This window comes from Saccostrea cucullata, unplaced genomic scaffold (genome assembly GCF_032062105.1).
Source record: "Saccostrea cucullata isolate Sc308-1 unplaced genomic scaffold, CSIRO_AGI_Scuc_v1 ctg673, whole genome shotgun sequence".
NCBI lineage: Eukaryota > Metazoa > Mollusca > Bivalvia > Ostreida > Ostreidae > Saccostrea > Saccostrea cuccullata.
The window spans coordinates 155,450-175,617 of NW_026929332.1; the positions used below are offsets into that span (position 1 = coordinate 155,450).

A 20,168-nucleotide genomic window follows, 5' to 3' on the forward strand; every position below is an offset into this window, starting at 1 on the left:
CTGACTTGTTTTATACCAACAGGTATGCCTTTTTTTATACTGAATTTGACAACGGAAATTCCCGTCTGCCTGATCAAAACATAGTACTGACGGCGGGTGTGACTGGTCATCAGGGGTACTTAAAATAACTCCTCCTAGGCACCTGAATCCACCTCTGGAATTTCCAGTGGTCAGTATTTCATGTCCTTTTCACATATTTGTATTGTTTTATAGATTTTCTAGGATCGATTACTGGTCATTATCTTCACCTTTTATATTTCAACAATACACATATTCTGCTTCACTTTGTAAACCATATCATAATCTAAATATCAAAAAAGCAATGATGGAAGCAACAGTTTTGTAACACTAGTGGACTTGTTTGCTTCATTTCTGAATCTTACGGTGATAAAGAACGAGAAACATAAAGAATCGAATTTCTTCATGTGTGTATACTATGTTCAAAGAACATCGTCCAAAACAAAAATTACACAAGATATATAATAGAATTCCATCCCTATGACTAGAAACTAAACTGGATAATCATCCACAGAATACCAATTCACAATAAAATGATACTTGCACAACAGTTAAAGTGTGGGGTCCTGTTATCATCTTATTTATTGTGTGCAAGAATCCTTTGAATAAATTTTAAGAAATGAAAATAAAACATTGATCATTCTCAAGACATCTAGTGAAGAATACGCAGGAACAGGGCAAAATCATTGATCCCAAGAAACCCAAAAGGATGGTTTAGAAACTTGGAGGAGAAATAAAATGTAAATATAACATATAGTAACCAAACCCAAAAGTCCTACCGAACAATATATTGTATCTTATCGTATTATTGTATATTAAATTAGTATTACATTTCTGTACAACAGAACTTTTATTTTCTTCAAAGTATCCCATTTAAATTCATTATAATATAATATCCATAGAGCAGTATGTTTTTTATCCGTCTTTGCGGTGCTAGTGTTAATGTCCGTTTTTCGGATATGTTCTCCGAAGTTTCTTTTGACTTCATCGATCATTTTTATTTGTAATTATATAAGGCATATATATCGTTTATCAGTAAATAAAGCGATGGTACATTTATGGTACTAAAGCCATACTAAAATTCAAACCTTCGCTAAGCAAGATAGCGAAAAAAACACATTTCTCGTTATCAAATCATAGTTTTTAATATTTCACCTGCATTTGTAGGAAATTTTGAAAATGATCAGGATACATGTATCAGTCGAAAAGTTATCACCAATTCATTTATTCAATAAAAAATGAATATTACAAATTCTGTATCCACAAAAATTTTCAATATTTACAATATTTTTTTTAACTAATTAACAATAATATATAATCTAAAGCTATTAAATACAAATGGAATATGTACAGAAATTGCTACAATCGCTGTGAAGCATGATCTATTCCAGCGGTTAAACAACTTTCAAAACTTTATAATGCGTAGTTCACTAGTTTGAGAGAAAAAAATGTTTAATTATCAATTAAAGTTATAAATATTGGCATTAATACTCAATCAATTTCATTTAGATAAACATAGCTTTAATGTACTCTCTCTCTCTCTCAACCTCTCTCTCTCTCTCTCTCTGATGCATATTTTCTGAACAACCACAAGGCAAGTCGTTTTCTGAACGAAAACAATTATTTTGTATTATTAAAGAAGTCCCTACATAGATCTTTAATATTATGAATTAAACACGGTTAATAATCATCGGCGTCTTTATAATTAGGCTCGGTAGAAATGAAGTAGTCATCGAAAAATCCAGCAAGGTACTCAAATGTCGGTCTATTTGCGGCTTTTTTGTCCCAACACTTTAACATCATCTCGTACATAGACTCCGGGCAATGGGGAGGATTAGGCATTCTGTATCCACGGTCTACTTGCTCTAAAACTTCTTTGTTCATCATTCCTGTAATGAGTAAAGTGAAGACTTCCATACAGAGTTAATGTCCTTTTCAAAATATGTTGCCTTTTTGATATTTCAACTAAGAAGTTTTCAAATTTATAATACAATATATTCAAATGCATTCTTGTTTCTAGAATTACGCTTTCTAAGATGTATTTGGTTGCAGTTGGAACATTTTGTTGTGATTCAGATAATGTTTTACAATTTCATGACGTGTTGTTAATCTTTGCACTTAATGTGATTGATGTTTGAATTTTGAATGTTATCTTTCCAAATGTACAATTTAAAAAGTTAAACTAATATTTTTTAAATTGTGCAGACTACACATCTAAAACAAAACACATTTGACAAATTCTTCATCAATCCCTTGTCATCGTACGTATTTTTAAAATGAGTAGGTGTTCATGTGCACATGTAAGCTCTCCAACATAAAAAATATATATTTACACATGCACAAAAAAGAGACAATTAAATACAAAAGAAGTATTGTGTACATAAACGTGATTATGTGTTTCATAAGGTACGTGAATGTTAGAAAACAATCTTTTATTCATATTAAAGTAATACTTAACAACAGGCTTGGTCGGTTTAAGCCTCTCTGATTTAACTTTACATTTGTTTTACTGCTCTCTCTCTCTCTCTCTCTCTCTCTCTCTGTGTGTGTGTGTGTGTGTGTGTGTGTGTGTGTGTGTGTGTGTGTGTTTTATAAAAATTAACTTTCAATGGGAAAGTAATAAGACACTCTGAGATTTATGACAGTGATACCTGGGTATGGTGTTTGTCCTCGCGTGACGATTTCAACCAGAAGGATACCGTAGGACCAGACGTCAGATTTAATCGTGTATCGACCGTACAGAGCGGCTTCTGGTGCCGTCCATTTTATTGGGAATTTAGCACCTGCAAAAACAAGAAAATTGTTTGTCTTCTTCACTTAAGACAGGATACCGTTTGCAATACACGTTACAATTTCATGACGTGTTGTTAATCTTTGCACTTAATGTGATTGGTAATCTAAATTTAACACTGAAAGGACGCTTTTTTGTTTTCTTAGAATATATCTAATTGGAAAAGCAAACATATTTATACACCAAGCTAGTTTTATAACTTTTTTTATATACTTACTGGAAATTTGAAACAAAGCTTTTATGAAATAAATACATGTAGTATATAAAAACTCAAAATCCTATTAAATGACAGATCCTGCCAGAAACACTAAAACATCAGTGGTGCAGTAAGGTCAATAAAAGAGAAAGGAATCCCTATCAACCGGTCACAATGGTCGTAAGCCCTTTGTCCTTTGACAATTCAATACAAAAATAACCGACTAAATATAGATATTAAATACGTCAGACTACATTTGACCTAACGCAAGTTTTATTGTCAACAAGGTCATTGAATCGACAACATGATTCCAAGATTTAAAACCTAATGTTCTGATTGTTCACACAAGTACTCTGAAGTTGACATTAAAAAGATGCTTGTGTTTCTGATTGACAATATCTTTTTGGCTTTTGGAGACCAGGGGCCCATTTTACAAAAGGGCTTACGACTTAAGACCAAATCTAATTTTTCATATATTTTTTTAATTAACATTATATCGAAAATTATTTTTAATTTTTTAAAAGGAATGTGTTAAGATATTTTTACACAAACAATTTGAAAGAGAAATATTAATTTAGCTAAATTTTACAATGTTCTGAAGTTTTTGGTCTTAGTCGTAAGTTCTTTTGTAAAACGGGCCCCAGGTCTTAAATTCCAGCAATCTATTGGAATTCCCATGAATACCAATTGTACCCGTTATCAGCAGACCTATTTTTTTTATTCTTATGAAGCAGAGTTTATTAGAATTTTTTCCTAATTCTATAAGTGAAAAGAAAACACTTGCTGTGGCCTTTACCTCTACATTTAGGTATATCGACGATGTATTGTCAATAAGCAATGGTCATACCGGTTTCCATTCTTATGTCGATACGATATATCCCGGTGTGCTTGAGATAAAGATACCACAGAGTGCCTGTTTCAAAATTTGGATATTTTACTTGAAAAAAAAAACCGCCAATAGTAATCTAATAACTAAGCTTTATAATAAACGTGATGACTTTAATTTGTAAATCGTCAACTTCCCTTACTTACGCAGCTATATACCTTCATCACCTGCGTACGGGGTTTGTATCTGTCAGTTGATTCGATACGCAAGAACATGCTCCAAATATATACAATTCCTAAAACGAGGTAAATGACAGACAAACAAGTTAATGAAACAAGGATATCAGCAGTCTCGTTTAAAGTCATTATTTCGTAAAGTCTATGGTCGATACCATGGCCTTGTCAGCAAACACAATTTTTCATTGAGTCAAATGCTGACTGACGTTTCCAATACTAGTTGTTAGGCCATTATTTACATTATTTATCTCCAAATATTTCATCTATCTTATATCAACTATATATTTTTGTCAGTAACCCAAACTAGTGCTTATGCAGAACATGTTCTTGTGTAGAATCAACTGATAGACATATGCGCATGCAAATAATAATTCATTGCTGCATTATTATAAATAATATTTTAAGTAACAGTTTAGAAAATTATGTAGATGTTAAATATAGGGTTGGGATACGACAAGGGGAATTTTTATCACCAAGTATATTTTCAGTGTTCATTTATAATCTGGAAGATAATTTGTTTGAAAATGAATTGTAGGACTGTTTAGTGTTAAGTAAGGTATAGCAGAGAACTGCAGATGATCATAAAAATAATAAATGAATATTACGAATATTATGAAAATTGAAAATAATGTCGGAATGTATAAAAGAAACAAAATCAAAAGGGAGACAACCAAAAATAGATTTACATATAATGGTAACATGATGGAACTATGGAACTTTTCAAAAAAATATTATAAATTTGAGATTTTAATTTTTATAATAAAATTATTTGTCGGGTATAAATTAAAGTAGAAACAGTTAGTCAATGTGAAAATAAATCAATTCTAAATGCTGCATTTTATCTGAGAAAATATATATACATATATTTGGTACATGTACATGCTTCTTATGCATATATTTTTTTTTTACTAATTTCTTTTAAAATGCTGGAAAGTAAAAATCTTCTGGAGCAGAGGTTCTTTAAAATCTACATATGAATCAAGGTTCAAATGAACCTTATTCATTTGAACCTTATTCCCAAAGAAATTTTAAGTGAAACTGTGAGGTGACTGAAAATTTTAAATGTCCATCAAATATGATCTTTTCGAACTTTTTGTGTACGGTGTCACCGTACACAAAAATTCGTGAACACTATCTCATTATTGTCATTTATTTTCCAGATATAAAATGTTATTGTACACAGTAATTGTAAACTCTGGCAGGATTAAACACAAACCTGACTTAGGTGTGTATTCATCATCCTCAATCAATCTGGCCAAACCAAAATCTGCCACCTTTGCCAGGTTATTGTCGCCAACTAATACATTTCGTGCTGCCAAATCTCTGTGCAGGAAATGGTTTTCTTCCAGGTAGGCCATTCCACTGGCAACCTATATTTTATATAGAATAATACTCTTTGTAGTCATCTAGTGTATAAACGAAAAATAAAAAAGGTCCTAATATTATATTAGTTTTGTTAATTTCGTTTATGAAAAAAAAAATTCTTTCCTTCTGGTATTTATAATTAATCATTTATTTATTTTCAGTTTCCCGTTAAATACTTCAAGGTCATGCATTTTGCACCAAATAATCTTATTTACATTTGATTTCACGTTTGACAAGAAAGACATTCAATCAAAGGACTTTATTTCTTACAGATATATGAGGTTGACTTTGGAGTGAAGGTGCCTAATTTGTGAATTAAAGTAAAATTACAAATCTCTGCAAATGGTCCTTACATCAAATTGTATTGGAATATACATGTATAACCCTTGTTTTCACGAACTTCTACTTTTTATTCTCTTCATGCAGAAAGGATTCTTTAGAAAACAGCATGAACAAAAGTATGCTGCTTCAGAAGAAGACAGATTAAGAACTATACAATCTATCCTTAATTTCAGTATATTCTCCTTTATTTACGCACTTATATGTAAAAGTACAGGAGTTACCGCTGGTAAATTGCACAATTCTCTTCCCGGTGCACGTCATAGTACATTAGTAAAAGTTATCTTTATGAGGTGACTTTACCCTGTAGTAGGAAGTTAATATTTTTGTATGAAGATATTTACTACTAAGAAAGGCATTTTAAAAGTTGTACAACAATTCGAATCTATAAAAAGCTATATGATTACACTAAAACATTTCTTTTATTTGAAGAATGTTAATCCAATTATTTAAAGAGACAACTCTCATAACATCCTAGTCATATGATTCCTATGAGGAAAATATTGTCTCATAAGTATTTCAAATGTAATTATCTGAATGTAAATTAAGAAAAATGAAAACGGGTTTATTAATTTATCTCATAAAGGATAATACATATGTACTTTTTTGTTGCTCTGTACTTTTAATAATATTCTATTTTCTTACGTTATCTTTCATTATGGCAAATTGAATCCAGTTTCTAATTTAGTGATCCCTTGCTTCAGGTAACAAAATTAGATCCTAATTATCTATTTCAATTTGGAAGGAAAATCAATATTAAAAAAATCCCGAAGCAAAAATTTTGGTCTTATCAAGAAAAGGAGAGTGATGGACGTGTCTTTACTAAAAGAGCAAAATCTAACACTATTGAGATATTTTTAGCAATTAACTTACTTCCGACTGAGTAATATAAGTTTTATAAAATTAAAAGAACGAAGGTTGGCAAAATAAGTTATTTATTAAGGCTAAACTATTAACCTGTTTTACTCGGAATGTTTACCTTAGTTTATCATTTTAATTAATTTTGCACAATATAAAAAGCTCCCTTTGGATTGAAAATATTCGTACTGACATTTTTTGATTAATATGTTTATAATAGCCTTCCAATTCAATCTGATAAATCATTAAACCTTATGTGAAAAATTAAACAATTTCAGCCTTTCTGTAACATACTTGTGCGGCAATGTCCACTAGTTGTGTGAATTTTAATGAGTCTCCTTCATCACCACGCAAGTAATCAAGTAAGCTGCCTTTGGACATCAGCTCAGTAACGATGTAAATTGGTTCCTTATCAGTACACACGGCATAAAGTCGCACTAATTTGTCGTGTTTGCATTTTTTCATGATATTGGCTTCCAAAAGGAAGGCATCAATAGACATAGTGCCTGGCTTTAGGGTTTTCACCGCCACATCCGTCGTCTTATTCCATATTCCTGATTAATTCCCAAAGGATAAGAGACAAATTAAAAACAAAGTTTTCAATCAAATCTTTAAGTTCGAAGATGTCAACATAAAAACATATACGTACCTTTCCATACTTCCCCAAACTGACCAGCCCCTAACCTCTTAGACAGTTGTAGAGATTCGCGGTCAATTTCCCAGGCATCTTTGCTCAGATCTATGACTGGTTTTGACTTAGTGCAAGGTTTTACAAGTTTTTGTCCTAACCCATCAGCACTTTCTGTAAAACATCATTCAAATACCTTAAATTAATTTGTAATTATTATATTTTGATTGAACTCATAAAACATTTTGGATGGTGGGAGGGGGTTGGTTGGAATAGACATAATGTCAAGCTGAGAGAAGGAAGCAATTAAGAATTCATAAGATCAAGAATTACAAATTGCTGGTTTTAAATTCAATGAATATAAATAAATTTATTTTCATATTTTCAGAATTTAAGTAAAATTGGTACTATAATGTGCTTCATATATATACATGTCTTTCATTCTGTCAATGTACAATATTAGGAATTTTTGTCACATAACATATAGTTTGGCTATTTTAGAGTCTTTGGAGATATGCATCTTTCATTGAAGCAACTGTAAATTAAGTTATCAACGACGCTAAGTTTACTGGCTGAAAAAAAAATGAAGAGTGTGTTTTATCAACATACACAGGGAAGTTATTTTTTTCAAGAAATATGAGGGAAAGGAAGTACCAGAATAGTGTTTGATTAACTCCTGTAGATTCGGCAGTGTCCTCCGTGGAGTTATGAAGAACCCTTTATTGTCATCTAATGGTTTGATTTTGTAATGTTTAACCACATCACCCTTGCCTTCCTGAAAACTACGGACACATAAAACAAAATTTCCTGAAAAGAAATAATATTTCTACATCAAATGTAATTTCTAACAGGAAAAAGTAAAAACGTTTATTACGGAATATACTGTTGAATAAAAAGTCAAGTATTTGACCAACGTATTGAATCCAAGGTAGGCAAATTAATGCATTAATATCACAATTCCTTACAGACCTGGTGCAGTTTCGCTCTCTCGGATGAGATAAGACCCTAGTCCGTTTTCCGTACTCAGTAATATTCTTTCTGATTCCTTTCTGGAAATCTTTCCTATATACCATCTAAAATAAAATCAAAATAAAATTTTGTCTTCTATTCCAAAACCTGTTTTCCCTTATATCTAATACCCGGGTCTATATATATATTCCTGAAAAGTAATATAAAAAATCATTTCAAGAAAATATTTCAAGTTTTATTCCCTACCACTTTTCCAACATTGCAAACTGAGTTCTCATTTAAACAGGAATCAATGGGGCGAGCTATAAGGGTCATAATAAGGCAATAAATACATTTATCAAGACAAAAACAGTATGTCAATACAAGGTGGGATGAAGGCTACTTACTCGTAGGTTTCTAATGTGTCTTCTCTGGCAACATAATTAGACGGAACATATCCGTCATTTCTACCTGACCCACTCTGCGATCTTCGTGCATACCACCAGTCAGGATTACTGAAATGACGCAGAGCAGACGATAACTATATGACATGATGACAGCAATGAAGCTTCACGAGTCACTTAATTGAGTGTTAATGTTTGAAATTAATTGACATAGTTCGATTTTTAGTGTTCAGGGTAAAAGATTTTTCATTTTTCATCTTATAGCAATTTAATGTATATGGTTCTTATTTTGGTCAATTTTTAAAAATGAAATCGAAGGTTAACATTGAGTTCGTTGTTCTAGAGATTCAAAGACACAATTACCCGAAGAAATGATACGTGAAGAAATGATTTCCAAAGCAATTGGAATGATTTTAATCAACAAAAATTCAAATTTACCCCATCAGTATATCCATTATTATCAAGACATCAATATATTTCATACTATAAAAAGACATTAACATTGGACAGGAAAGGGTTGTTGTTTTTTTTTTTTGGTGTTGTTGAACACTACAAAAGCTTTTTTTATTCTTTGCTATAGTATCATGACAGCACGGCTATATGTTTATTAGCTGTTGAAGATGCTAAAAAAATATTAATGTTCAAAAAATGAGTATCAAAAAATACTTAAAGACTGGTACCTATGTTTTGTAAACATATTGTTTGTGCTGATGGAAATATCAAGGATTCTCTGTTGTTTCAGTTCAAATATAATTTGAAGGGATATCACTTCAAGTTGAAACAATATACGTCAGCAAAAAATGCACGATTATATAAGATGCTTATGTTCATGAGAATCGGGTTGCTCTTAAATCGTGAATAAACAAAAAATAGCTTTTGTACAGTCCTTTTTTTATTTCCCAGTTTTAATTAGACAGAAATTGGCGGTGTTAATTTTCATATTCCTTTAAATCAACAATTTTGTTTGCTTCCAAGTTTATTAGTTTGAGTATTAACAGATATTAGAAAAAAATGACCCATCTTTTATTGTACACGCACAGATATTCATACCACTTGGCAAATTTTACACATAGTTTTATAATTGTACTATAGAAACTATTTTTTTTTTATAGATATCTATTTTAGGTTTTTTTTTTTTTGGAGATCATATCTTCCACCAAAGTGTCGAGGTTTCAAGGTACACCAATTCAATATTAGCACGTCTAGTTGTATCCATGTGAAGCAAAAAAAAAACATGAAAAGAAAATATTTGCTAAGACCTTCAACTTAACTTGCAGATATATCAATTAACTATAGGTACCTCCATTTATAAACTGAGGAGATATAAAAGATATCACAGAGGTGGATACATCTGTTTAATATTCGGATATTCTATTAGAAAAGAAAGGGTAATCTAACAAACAAAACTAATGACTTCAAATTTTCTATATCGTCAAGATAATGAAAAATGAATAGCAATAGTCCCGTTTAAAATCATTATTTCGCAAGTTCTATGGACATTGTCAGCAAAAACAACCAATCACTTAGGAAACATTATACACAATAGTTGTTTTTTTTTTATTTTGAAAATAGTGACCAAATATTTTCAATCAGTAAATTATAAGTCTAGCCGCATAGATTAAATTTTTAGTCAAGGTTTCACATTAATATCCTAGATATTGATAAGAAAATGCATAAATAAATAAGGGTGAGGACAAAAAAGGTAGTATTTGTACATCTTAGGATTTGACAATCAAAATAGTTCAACAAATCTATATATATATATCCAGACATTCGTGTATTTTTGTTGTATCATCTGATCCAATCATTAAGTCGAATGCTGACTGACCTTTTTCATGCTAATTGCTAGGCCATTAAAACACATAAAACATTTTATGATGTTTATTTGTCTTCCTTTATGCTATTCTTTCGATTTGTATTGTTTCAATGGACATCGAACTTGATTACTATTTCTCATATCCATATAAAAGAAATTCCAATCTTGGTGTCCTCAAAAGACTTTAAATTCTTTCTTTGATATCTTAATGCATGCAATTAGACCGTGACAAACCTTACATAATAATTTGTCAAATTTGAAGCTTCTAGTTTTTGTTGTCGGTAATTTCATATATTTAGCGTTATATTTAGTAGAGACACTTGACTATCGATAAAACAGCTTAAATTTAAGAAATAATGTTAACTACACCACCAATTTTTACCTACCGACAGGTATTCTTGATATTTAAAAGCATTTTAGTCATATGTTAAAGAACTTTAGAAGTTTTTTATGGAAAATCCCTCGACATTTTCTATTAAGAAAATTACAAACGTTCTAATTTTTATGTTCATATGTTTAAATAAGACAAAGAATGGTTAATTAATACATTAAAAGACCTTAACAAATAGTTTACTATTCTTCAAAAGTCATCGAAAGCCGTTTTGATTAAACAGATTTAGTTTTAAAACAAATTACACCTATAAAGGTCATTTTGATAGTTTCATGTTTGCAAATCAAATATCAACTCTGAACCCCCACTACCCATACAATTTATTTTATCAAGCTGCAATACATACGAGGGGTGATCAAAAAGTTCGCGAACTATCTCTATATTTACAAAACCACAGTACAGATCAGAATGAAATTTGGCACATATAAAGTCATACACATGTTCCATAAATAGCATATGTTATGGAACGTTTTCCCCGTGTTTGTGACGTCACAATGTGAAAATGACGTCATTAGGTAGATCACTTGTGATAAAAAAATGGTTGACTCAGTCGTATTCGAGAAACTAACGGCTTTAAAGTTAAACGTATATCTTGGAGATTCCTTTGTAAAAGTTAATAATAATTTGCACACGGTATGCGGAGACAAAAGACTTGCCAGAAGTTTTGTCATTAATTGGATTGATTGTTTAAGTGAAGGAAGGGAGATGGTTAAAAATGATGTTTGTTCTGTTGCCAGTGAAAGCAAACGGGGAGAGAGACGTGTCTTTTGTTAAGTAATTTGATAAGAAAGATCGCCAACTTACAGTTAAAAAATAGATGAATATCTTTACAATAATATAATTATCAAATACCTAAAATATCGTTTACTTTAGACTTTAAACAAATCAGATATGATAAAGTGAAGGCACCCATACTTTATCCACATAAAATAAAAGACGCTAAAAAGACAGAGGACTTGGGTTTTGATGGTCACCATGCTCATTCTGCAAAAGGATATCATTATCCACCCATACTATTGCCGAGATTGGGCCATTTCTGACAAATGGACTGTTTTTGTTGGAAAAAATAACCTGCATGGTAAGAAATATAAGAGTCGGAAAAAAATTTAAGCTTCTGTGACAGAACGCTAAGGAGCATGTCACGTGACCGCCTATATCACGTGATCCTCGCATGGACAGAATGGTTGCAGATGCGCATTTATATCGGAGAGGACTACTTTGAAACATTTTCAACACTGAAACCCTATATTATTTCTCTTTTGGAAGTTATTCAATTAGTTCGCGAACTTTTTGATCACCCCTCGTATTACTTCGAAAACAAAGTAAAGTTGCAAATTTGATATTTTTACTATAAAGTGATAGGAAAAAATGAAAAGAGAGAAGATGCCATCTTCACTTCGTGCTTGATACCAACAAAGTGTCAAAAATTGATGAGAAATCTTTAAAAGATAATATTCAGGAAATTGTTGTTGTTTTTTTTTCTGAACCCATCAAAGGACCTTTTCAGATGCCCTCAGTTATTATCAATTCACATAATGAAAAACTGGCCAAATAAAAAAAACCAATGCTATTTCTGACGTTAATTGGGGGGTAAACCTTCTTACCTATCGTCCAATAAAATCAGTATGTCGCCTTTTTTGAAGGGTAAATCCTCCTCTGCTCTGGCTTCATAATCATATAAAGCTCTGAGTGTGCCCTTTTCTGTAGCTGCTAATCAGAAGAAATCAAATTAGATATTCTGTATCTGCTATAAAAATAAATAATTGTTTAATTCTAAGCGATATAATTAGAAACACGTGTTTCAATTTCAGATAGTGACAAAGATGGATATTGGTGCATGTCAACTTTATTTTAAAAATCAGATTTTATTGTTCCAAAAATGGTAATCGATGTATTTTTTACTAATTATATAAAGATACAGTTCCAATTAAACTTTTCAAAAAAAAAAATAGTTCTTGTCAGGAATAGAAAAAGGTCAATGAATGGCAATAATAATGCATCGACCGATCATAACAAGGAGTACACGGTGGATGTGACCGGTAGACAGGGGATGCTTACTCCTACATGACACCATATACCCCTTCTGATGATTTGGACGTCCCTGTTTATTCTGCTCCCAACTGATATACTTAGTTTGAGTACTGTTCTCTATCTCTATATTTAATCAATCTTCATCATAATATCAACATAGATGTTATAAGATGTTTCATAGTAATATTTCTGGTTTTCATCTAGTAGAGAGATATCGTGAATAATTCAAACTTTTAGTATCATCTTTATTTCATATTCTTATTCAAGCTCATAGGTTTCTAAATTCATCTGTTCAACAAACAAGGAGCGCTAACTCGAAATTAATCCGAAAAGGAAGTGGAATTTAGAGGTATTCCCGAGGACTGGATATTTAATCGTAATGACAACTTAAAAATACTTATAGACAGGAAAACTTCCCAGACCCCACGCTGACTGTCACTGAAGATATAGAACTCATCCCAAGCATTAAACATAAACAAATTAGAGGATGGCTGACACTTGAGAGCGGAAATTACATGTACAGTTTTTTTTTCTAACTTCTGAATGTACATTTTAATAAGGAAGGATATCCACTTGTAATAATTATAGAACCGTAGAGACATACATTTTTCATGGTCTTCTTAAATTAATTATCTTTAGTCCTTCTCTATCTCTCTTTATTTCAGGAGAGTTTATTATACTAATAATCATTATCATATTGCAGATTGAAACCAGTTATATCGTTCAAATTATGGAATAAGTAGTATGAAGAGAAAAATGCCTTAAAATGGACATAATGTCATTTATATGTATGCAATGTTCAATCAAATAAAATTTATCATGAATTTGAGAGCATTTTGAACAGAACATAATGTTTGGACCCGTCATTCTAACAAAATTCACCATACTTCGAAGATAATTCAAATGTTATAATTTACTTTCGTTTTTTCAAATGTTGTTTAACATCCATGGCTGCAATACTACACATGTATATATATTTGATCGATCAGGTATTTAAGTTTTTCTACACTATTCACTTCCTGGTCATTGTTGATCTAGGTCATACCTATCTAGTTAAACATGTCTGAATTTTTGGGGAAAACTACAATCCTAATGGAGACTGAAAATCAAACTCTTTTAAAGTTTTGTTCAATATTGAATGCTATTGTAAATTAACTCTCCTGTCATTTTTAATGAAAATCAATACTTTCAAGGGGATCAAGAAGATATTTATTTCTTATCATCTCCTTATCGTAAATCTCGTGGTGGATCCAGTTTTATCTGGTATGAAGGCAATAATTCAAATGATAATAAAGCAATAAGTTCAAGGAATTGTACCTTGTGGAGCCGGTTCTGGTTCTGGAGCAGCAGGGTTATCAACTCCATTCGTCTTCGCCTCCCCATCTCTCTCTATATCCGTGAAGTTTTCTGTCTTCTTTGGTTTGGATTGAAAACATCCCATGTCGACACTTTATAAATACAAACCTTTACTGAAGATCAAACTTTAAACATTTGTTCCGCATCGGTACGCTATAGTCATTTTGAAGTTAAATGCTTTGATTAACAATGTATAGATTTTACTTACTTGAGTTGTTTATTTACGATTGATAAGTAAAATCAGAAGTCACTTTTCATGAAGGTTAAGTCCGACACACAATCACTTGTACATTTTACTTCCGCGTTTGACTAAAATCAACCTTTTTTCTACTTAAATGATCGAGGCGTCATTCGATCAACTGGGTTTTAATACTGTTCTTTTGTGAAGGCTACATTATCTTTACATTTTAACTTCCGCAATAGGACTACACTGTATATTACATATATGAAGTGGTCCACACACTGTTACAAATGAAGGGTCACAATTAAGAGCTGATTTACTTGAAATAAATGGTTGCATAAAAATATACATACTGTTGTTCCTGGTTTAATTATAATCCCTTAACGTACCTAATCACACCCAAGATAGTTACTTCTTGAATGCAATCTTTCATATGTGACTTTAAAAAAAAAAAATAAATTACAGATAAAATTGAAATATGACTAAAGACAAATGAATGACAGTAGGTGAGTTAGTGGCATTAATGAAGCAGCAGTCTCTAATGAGACTAGCTCTACTGGTATATACTAATGATAAAGAAGTGCTTATCTTTGTATAGACTGCTTGTTTGTCAAGCGTACTGAATTTGGATTTAAACTGCAAAAGAATGAATAACAAGCATATCTCTTTTAGTAGTTACCATGGCTACATCGTTTTGCATTATATTGTTTATCACACTAGTATTATATCTTGTATCCTAGGGTAGTCACATTGGAATCGAACCAAAAGTAATCATATTTGGGTTTTGAAAATACCTCATAAAAATGCATATTTCTAACTTGTAACAGGGCAACATGTGTAAAATTCAAATATTAATATATATTGAGTATTCCACTGTATATTATTGATTAACATGGGACAAAATATTTAACAATGGAAATAAATGGCAGAGGGAAAGAGCTGGTAGGACTACGAATGAAACCCCATTTTTTTCACCTAATGTTGCTTTTACTGAGCAAGCCTTCTTTGATATGGGAATGTTAGTAATACCTACAAACTCTTTTCCTTAACTGAATTCCTCTTCCTTTTTAAAATTTTGTACCACACAATGCAAAGCAGATGGTGAATTACTGTGCTTCAGAAAAATTACCAAATCTTACAATCCCATACTAATACATAGCTTATCGAAGTTTTCGAAAGCTGCAATTTTGTACATCAAATGATATTATGCAGGAAGGATATTTTTAAAAAAATTGGAGGCTATCCCATAAAAATTATCATTCAAAAGTAGGGGCATGGTCATTAAAAAAATAGTTAATTTCATATGAAATTGTATTATATAAATTTAATACTCGTATATATTTTAGATAAATGTATGAGGGGTTATCAAAAAGTTCTTGGACTGAGGCTATAAAATTAATACTATGTAGTCTGTGCTTTCAAAATTTATAAGGAACATAAAACAACAAAAATTAAAGAAATGTTGAAAAATTTAGCTTGGTACGTCATTATTTGCCAAATTATTATAAAATAAAAACATTACATGATCACCTGGCGCCGTCGCCGTTTAGTTTTTTGACGTCTACAACGTCATTGTTTTTCAATATTCGCTTCTTCTTTATACACTTACTTTGATTAGATTCCCTGGACCCGAGTAAGGTCTTAAACCCGTTTTGTTTATATGACTTTACAATGTCAGGGACAGCGGCTTTCAAGCATATAATATTGAAAATGGACTCATTCATTAGGAGAGATACTCGCTTGATTTATCTTCAACACAAAATCAACGTCATGTTTGACGTTATTGGTTTTTCACACCTTGACTACAGATTGACTTTTACTGTGCATCCATTTTCTTTCTGAATCTCTTTTGACATTAAAAAACAAATACTCTAGATGCGCTTTATTTCTCCGTTGCCATTTTAAACATTTCCTAGGTGTATACCAGTTTTTTCAGGTGCAAAACTTTTAGAATGATGGAAAAGGAAACCCTCCCTCTTTTGACGCCATTTTCAAGGCCTTATTTGTTTGAGCAGTCCATGTAAAATTTGCGATAAATTTTAATAGAACTTTCAGAATGAGATATAAATTCCATATTTATCGAACAATAGTGTCCTGATACAGACCTGAATTAACGGGATTTTTGGATGTCAAATGTTCATATCCAAAGAGTTTTTTCTCAGTTACACTTAGGTCGAAAAAACGTCGTGTTCGAGGTGGCGCCACCTGGACAAAAACATTACTAATTTATTAAAAAATAAAATTTATGATTTGTGGTTTATTCTAAAGATAGAAAAGATGATGCTTACTAGATATTTTAATAATTCATTAATGTACCTAAAGCGGTTTAAATTTTATGGCGATTGCCCACGGACTTTTTGATACCCCCTCGTATCTTTAAAAAATTTTATATACAGTGTACTACCCGGTATGTCGAAGAGAGCTTATATTTTATCCCAATTTTTGGTTTCCATTCAACGATTCAAACCCCATGCAGTCTTAACATGTTTAGCAATTCATGTTAGTCTGCATACAGCTCAACGCACTTTTTAAACTCACATGGTTTTTCGCACATATTAAGGTCACATTTCTCTTGCAATAAAACTTACATTATGGAGCTTCAGTACGAGACATAACCCTTATATTATTATATATTTCGTGATAAAGGTGCATATTCTCTGAAATCATTATCTTGAATTTTATAACTCGATGTTTTTAAAGGGAATGTGTACAAATGTATAATGTTACATGTGTATGAATTTACCTTAGGTATTCACAAATGAATGAATCGAGCTTTCCTTGATAATATTCAGTTGAAATGTTCAAATTGACTTCTTACAGATGAGTATTTTACTAAATACTTTGCACATTTTCCATTCTTGTTTTGGTTTTGTCAAAATGCAACGCTGAAAAATGACAAAACTGCTAAAAGAAATCATGTCAAAGGATTGGATAATAAAGTATTGTTTATCTTTCAACATAGTTAATTGTTATTATTGAAAAGACAATTCTTCTCCATTTATGGTCTGATATTTTGAAATTTTTCGTTGGAAGGGACCTTTCATAATGCTAGATTTCAAGTTAATACGAAAAAATACCATCTTTTTAACATGGTAAGCAGTCGAACAGATGAAAAATACTTCTATCATCTTGCACCTTAGTGTCAAATTATTGTAAAGAAAATACTGAAGATACATGAACTGCACTGTTTCTGTATCTAGGCAAAGCAACGGTATGCTTTAAAATGAACAGATACAAAGACGGCAGCAATTGACGAGAAATCATGAAAAAATCATTTGGGAACTGTCATAATCTATCACCCAAGAGCATTTAAAAATCCTACCAATCTTTATGTGTGAATTATGTTTAAAGTAATGGAATACGATCAAACTGAAGTTATAAATTAGTTTTAAAATATATATTGTTGTCACGTTATACAATTTTGCATTATAACAATGTGACCCTAATTTGTGCGAAAAACCATGCGAGTTTAAAAAGTGCGTTGAGCTGTACACATTCCAAAACGTCGCCAACGTGGCACAATACCGTAAATCTGGAAATTTTTACGTCGATTAAAATTTTGCGAATCTCAACGCCAAAATGCTGATTCTCTCTCTAATTTTTACGTTTCTAATAAGTTTTGTTATTATGACCACTACTTTGATTACAATTTCTTACTGTTGAATTTTTTTAAGAGCGTCTGTTTTAGAGTTGCGGAGTAAGGAGAGCTCTATCTTTACTTCGCGGTTCGATTCCACAGCGGGACATGGGGACCGGTCCTTCGAGCCAAACGGTAAAAACAGGATACAAGATATTAAAAACATAAATTTGCAACCCTGAATATTCCGCCGACAAGTTTTTTTCCAAGGTCTGAAAAAAGGTATGAATGAAAAATTCAACATCAAAGTATATAAAACAATACAAAAAAAACCCCGCCACGATTATTACATAATTCTCTCTCTCCCTATCTATCTATCTATCTTTCTAATGTTTATTAGTTTTATTGTGGCAAATGTGCTCATACTTCTTTTCATAAATAACAAAAAAACATCACACATCTTAATATACTGTAATATCCACTTAATTACATAGGCGTCAGAAGCAAATTGAAAGTGGGGTGGCTAATTGAAAGGAGGGGGGGCTAAACCAACAAAAAAGGTAAACCCCAATTTTTCAATGTCTATATTATGTCTATCTTTGAAAAAAAAAGTGAGGGGTTAAGCCCCCCCCCCCCCGGTTCCCACACCTACTATGAATTATAAACATGATAGCATGATAGGGTTGGACAAATGAGTCTACAAGAAGACATTGCTAACTCCTGAATGTTAGAATGAGAGGTTTCTTTTTTAAGTTTTGAAGCAATTAATTATTCAAAACTACATTTAATAAACAATGAAAATATTCTTTTATAATACAACGATTTTAACTTTATTTGTACAATTTGTTGATGTTATTTAACAGGTCTGGACTATTTCCAAATATGGAAGTCAAGAACGATTACTGAAAATTGCTATAAATAAAAATCATGTATATGTAATTATCTTTTCGTCAATCAGACATCAGCATTTTTACACACTCCAAAACATATTTTAAAAGAACAAAAAATAACACGTGCTTTTGTTTTTTTTTTTCCTAAAAAAGATTTTTTTAACAAAAAATCTTTACAAGATAAAAAACTTTTGAAGAATAAGGTATTCCCCACATATTTACCGTGAACAACTTGACATTTTTATCTCGGAAAATAAAAACAAATGCATGATACAATGCAATCGTTTACGGAAGAATAAATCACACTAGCAAGTTCTTATCAAGCTCAATTATCACATTTACCAGAAAATACTATATACGTTGGTAAATATTTTTAAAAGATGCTGTTTAATTTTTCATTTATGCTTAATATCCATGTGTAAGAGCCACCTCACACAATTGTTTATTGTATGGACTACATATAGTTTTAAAATATGGCAAGTTTGGTTGAAATTGGCCCTGTGGTTTCTGAGAAGAAGATTTTTAAATGTGAAAAGTGTTAGCCGTAAAACGTGCCAAGAAACAAGAACAATTATAAATGATTGCAAATTTTATCCCAATATCTGTGAGCCTTCTCATGACCAGAAACTGAATGACGATTTTGAAAACGTTCAAAAATAATACACTTATTCTAATTCATGACAAAACAATACAATGTTCAAACAAATTTGGGGTGTCTTTTAGAATGATGCAACAGTTTATAAATAAAATCCGTTGTCACCCTGCCACAAAACGAGTATTCATTTGGTTCTAAATTATAGGATACTAAGCTTTCCACGTGGTTCACAGAATTGTCATAAGTATTATATTATTCATAAATGTGCATACAGTTTACAAAAAGTTTGTTTTAGAAAAATCTTTTGAGCAACAAACTTTAAAACCAGGTGTTTTAATTATTTTATTATTTTTTGTTTAAATGCATTTTATTATAAAAATTTCAGAAAGGCAACCTTGTTTATTCTGTGTATTTATAGCAATATGCGGTTATCGCTCTTGGCTTCCTTATCTGGAAATCATCCAGACCTGTTTAACAATAGATGTACAAGAACGACATACATGTATATGTGATCCACAATTTAAAAATGAAAATGCATGGTTTTAAAACATTAAGTGCATTTCAAGTTCTTATTATGACAAAACAATACAATTTTAACAGTGTTCCGTAATTTTTTCAAATACACATGTCAGAATCATCGTTACCACACCTTTTGTGCTTAAACATTCTAGTTGACCCAATATAAATGCCAAGAAAAAATAATATCTGAAGGTTTTAATATT

At 31.3% G+C, this 20,168-nt stretch overlaps 1 protein-coding gene across 2 annotated transcripts; it reads right to left on the bottom strand.

Moving 5' to 3' along the window:
- Window positions 1-1,213: 1,213 nt before the first annotated feature.
- LOC134280502 (tyrosine-protein kinase SRK2-like) lies at window positions 1,214-14,612 on the bottom strand. 2 transcript variants are annotated; one of them, XM_062762914.1, is made up of 11 exons: window positions 14,412-14,612; window positions 14,165-14,295; window positions 12,421-12,523; window positions 8,613-8,720; window positions 8,227-8,330; window positions 7,912-8,064; window positions 7,279-7,431; window positions 6,924-7,183; window positions 5,284-5,437; window positions 2,670-2,801; window positions 1,214-1,907 (listed from the first exon to the last, which is right to left on the bottom strand). In XM_062762914.1, the coding sequence occupies exons 2-11, from the start codon at window positions 14,286-14,288 to the stop codon at window positions 1,699-1,701; spliced, it is 1,500 nt and encodes a 499-aa protein (XP_062618898.1). In that variant the 5' UTR covers window positions 14,289-14,295; window positions 14,412-14,612; the 3' UTR covers window positions 1,214-1,698. The 2 variants fall into 2 exon arrangements, with proteins under 2 accessions (XP_062618898.1, XP_062618897.1); XM_062762913.1 differs by having other exon boundaries at window positions 12,421-12,526; window positions 14,412-14,609.
- Window positions 14,613-20,168: the final 5,556 nt, after the last annotated feature.